The sequence below is a fragment of the Otolemur garnettii genome, unplaced genomic scaffold (assembly GCF_000181295.1).
Source record: "Otolemur garnettii isolate 467f Iridium unplaced genomic scaffold, OtoGar3 scaffold00058, whole genome shotgun sequence".
NCBI classification, from domain to species: Eukaryota; Metazoa; Chordata; class Mammalia; order Primates; family Galagidae; genus Otolemur; species Otolemur garnettii.
The window spans coordinates 105,182-109,221 of record NW_003852453.1 but is presented as its reverse complement, the minus strand read 5'-3'; the positions used below and the strand labels follow the sequence as shown (position 1 = coordinate 109,221).

The window sequence follows — 4,040 nt, the reverse complement described above, 5'->3', positions numbered from 1 at the left end:
GGTCTTGCTCTGGCTCAGCCTTGTCTCAAACCCGTGAGTTCAGGCAATCCATCTGCCTCGGCCTTCCAGAATGCTGTTACAGGCATGAGCCTCTGTGCCCAGCCTTATTCCCACTTTATTGATGAGGCATAAAGAAGCTAATTAATTTGTTTAAGGTTTCACAGGTAGCTAAGTAGCTAAGCAGGGTTTTAAACCCAGGAAGTCTGATTCAAGTTTGTGCTCTCATGGGCAGTGTACCTTTTATCCTGCTAGATATAACTTTTAGCATAACAAAGATTCCCTCAAACTGATAACAAGTAAAGCATGAATGCATATAAATATAACATTTATTAACTTACACTGTACAATATATTGATTTAGTCAAACCAAAAAACTTTCACAAAAACTTAAATCTGTAAGGTTCCATAAAGCTTGAATTTTATATTCTGAATAGGACAGGAGGCTGCTATTCAAAGCAAAATGGCTCCAATTCTATTTTCTAGGAACACATGAGGCTATGCCAGTCAAGCACTGTAGTTGATCCAAGGTGCCCACATCAGGGGACAGCCCACTACACAGAACTTTACCCCAGTTCTGGCTTCTTTGCTATTAATATAATAGTCTTAGGATCCTTGTTACAGAAGTTCAAACAAAATTCTAGAGGCCTTAAATTTTCCTGAAATGTATAAGCATGCCCTGCCAGTCTAGAAGCTGAAATCACTCTGCTGTAGCCTTTTGAACATAAGCAGCATTTTCCAAAATTTTTCTTTTCCATTCTTCATAATCCTGTGTCAGATCTTCATCTTTCTGTGGTTTATGTGGGATCTCTACTTCTTTCTCTATTTCTATAAGAGAAAATTATCACAATTTCAAAATTCATATGTTTAACAATGAAATAGCAAAAAAGCGAAATTATTTACAGCTGGGGTCTTCAAACTTTTTAAACAGGGGGCCAGTTCAGTCCCTCAGACTGCTGGAGGGCCGGACTGTGGGCCCGGGACAAGTCGGCTGCTAAGTAGGACAGGCAGCGGCAGCAAAAACACCCAGCGAGCCGCATATGGCCCGTGGGCCTTAGTTTGAGGACCCCTGATTTAAAGTGTCTAATTAATTAACATAATAGGAAATAAGATACTGAACTGAAATGTAGAAACAGTAGCCACTTTTCTTTTTTTTAACATGGGTCCTTACTATGTTGTACAGGCTAGACATGAATCCCAAGGCTTAAGCAATTCTCCCACTTCAGCTTCCCAAGCAGCTAGGGCTACAGGATGATGCCAGCACACCTGGCTTAGGTGATGGCTTAGCTATCACTGTTTTCTCTTCCTTACATTCCAACCATTCTAAGACATCTATCGAGTACTTATCTTATGCTTGATAGGCAGTGAACCAAGCACTTTAAATAGTATTATTTCACTTAACCCTCACTAGACTCCATAATGTACTAATTTCATTGTTATTACAGAGTTAGTAAAATTTACCCTTTGCTGGGGGTTCAACCACTGTTTTCATTTTCTTCTGTGGTGGAGTAGCCGAATGTCCAGGTTCTCCTTTAAGGAACAAGGTTATTATTGAGGTTAATTTCCTATTCTCAATTTTGGTATTTGGACATATTTTAGATCACAAATAAATATTAGATACCTTGACTGACCAAACACGAGGATGAGGAGGCAAATGATCTTGCCCTTTTCTTTTCTTTGACCTCTCTTGTCAGACTTGAAGTTCACTTCTATTTTAGCTTCAGTGCATTTATCATTGGAACATGTTAACAGAGAACCCATTTTCCAGGCATAGATTCATGGAATCATATGTTTTTAGAAGTTATTAAATTATTATTTTTACTTGAAAAATAGAAAACCCAATTTTCTCACTAAAAACTTATCTGGTCCACATGAAATACAGAATTTAGAAGCAGCCAGTTTTAAAATATTTAACTTGGGTGGCACCTATGGCTCACTGACCCCATATACGGAGGGTGGTGGGTTCAAAGCCGGCCAAACTGCAACAACAACAAAAAATAGCTGGGTATTTTGGTGGGTGCCTGTAGTCGCAGCTACTCTGGAGGCTAAAGCAAGAGAATTGCCTAGCCTAGGAGTTGGAGGTTGCTGTGAGTTGAGTTGTGTGACGCCATGGCACTCTACTGAGGGCAATAAAGTGAGACTGTCTATCTACCAAAAAAAAGAAAAGAAAATATTTAACTTTTACCAGCAAGTCTGCATTTTTTCTTTTTCGAGACAGACTCTCACTTTGTTGTCCCTAGTAGAGGGTCATGGCTCATAGCAACCTCCAATTTTTGGGCTCAAGAGATTCTCTTGTCTCAGCTTTCCAAGTAGCAGGGACAATAGGAGCCCACCACAATACCCAGCTATTTTTTTTTTTTTTAGAGAGGAGGTCTCACTCTGGCTCAGGCAATCCACCCTCCACAGCCTCCCAGAGTGAAGCCTGAATTTTCCAATGACACGTTCTTGAACTACAGAATACTCACTGTCAGTCTGCTGCCCAATCTTCTCTAACTGTTTGCACAGTCGATCAAATATGGCCTTTTTTACACCAGCTGTGGCTACCATTTTGTTTTTATCCACTTTCAGCTTTAGAATCCTACAAAAGAATTCATAAATTGCTTTCCTCAAGACCACTACAGTTTTTCTTTCTGGCCAACCAGATGATGAACTCATTTCCTTTTCGTACGTATTTTAGTATGTACAAAATTTAGTACCCCAAACTGTCTAGTTTTCTTTATTCCAAACATGTCTTAACTCACTTGAGCCCAAGAGTTGGAGGTTGCTGTGAGCTATGATGCCACAGCACTCTACTCAGGGCAATAGCTTGAGATTTTGTCTCCAAAAAAAGAAAGAAAGGAAGGAACCACATGTCTTAACTATAACCATGCAAAATTGCCATTTAAAGCCCATTAGCTAGTTGTTTATTGGACTGAGTTAAAATGCACATGGAATTTGGTAACAAAAGGGGCACATAAAAGACATTGGTTGTAGTGCTTCATTCCTTTTAGAATTTTTCAGTAAATCATAGATGTTATTAATTTGCTAAATGACAATTATGGCAGTTTTAAGCGTTCAATTCATTTTAACCCTACTAATAACACAGCATCACTAATAAAAAACACAAAACAAGCTTTGTATTCAGAATAACAGACCCATTCTTTACACAGTGCAGTATGGTATCGAAAGTGGGGTTATTTGATTATTCTTACTGTTTTCTACAATAACAGCCATGCTCTCCGTATACACACGTACCTTTGTTGAATTAAATGGACATTTTCTACAAATGCCAATTAATCACTCCTAGTTGTGTAGATAATTAAGTCAAGCATACCAAAATTAGAATAGCAGCTATATTATCGAAGGGCCAACCACATTTCATTTTCTAAGAGGTTTTCTAGTGAGAAAAAAGATAACTTTAGACAAAGATTATAACTATTACTGATAACTCTAGGGCAGGCGTCCTCAAACTACGGCCCATGGGCCATATGCAGCCGGCCTAGGACATTTATCTGGCCCACCGTGTGTTTTTGCTGCTGTGGCCTGTCCTGCTTAGCAGCCGACTCATCCCGGGCCCACAGTCCGGCCCTCCAGGGGTCTGAAGGACAGTGACCTGGCCCCCTGTTTAAAAAGTGTGAGGACCCCTGCTCTAGGGTAACATTTCACACATAGATAACCCCAAATTTTAAGATTCAGATAAAAGAATTTATCACTAAAATGTTTTACAGATTACTTGCAGAACAGTTGCAGTCAGTGCTTTAAAAAGAAAAAAGAAGGGCAGTGCCTGTGGCTCAATGGGTAGGGCCCTGTCCCCATATACCAAGGGTGGTGGGTTTAAACCCAGCCGTGGCCAAATTGCAACAAAAAAATAGCCAGGCATTATGGCAGGCGGCTGTAGTCCCAGCTACTCAGGAGGATGAGGCAAGAGAATTGCCTAAGCCCAGGAGTTGGAGGTTGCTGTGAGCTGTGTGACACCACAGCACTCTACCCAGGGCGATAAAGTGAGACTCTGTCTCTATAAAAAAAAAAAAATTAAAAAAACAAACAGCCAAGCATTGTGGCGGG

General features: G+C 40.1%; 1 protein-coding gene across 1 annotated transcript in view; it reads right to left on the bottom strand.

Moving 5' to 3' along the window:
- Window positions 1-405: 405 nt before the first annotated feature.
- Window positions 406-4,040, bottom strand: part of ORC6 (origin recognition complex subunit 6) — an 8,043-nt gene continuing 4,408 nt past the window's right edge. The window contains exons 5-7 of the mRNA XM_003792517.3: window positions 2,462-2,574; window positions 1,458-1,526; window positions 406-824 (exon numbers count right to left, since the gene is read on the bottom strand). Of these exons, the coding sequence (XP_003792565.1) occupies window positions 697-824; window positions 1,458-1,526; window positions 2,462-2,574 (310 nt within the window). The 3' untranslated portion in view covers window positions 406-696. The remainder of the gene's footprint in view (window positions 825-1,457; window positions 1,527-2,461; window positions 2,575-4,040) is intronic.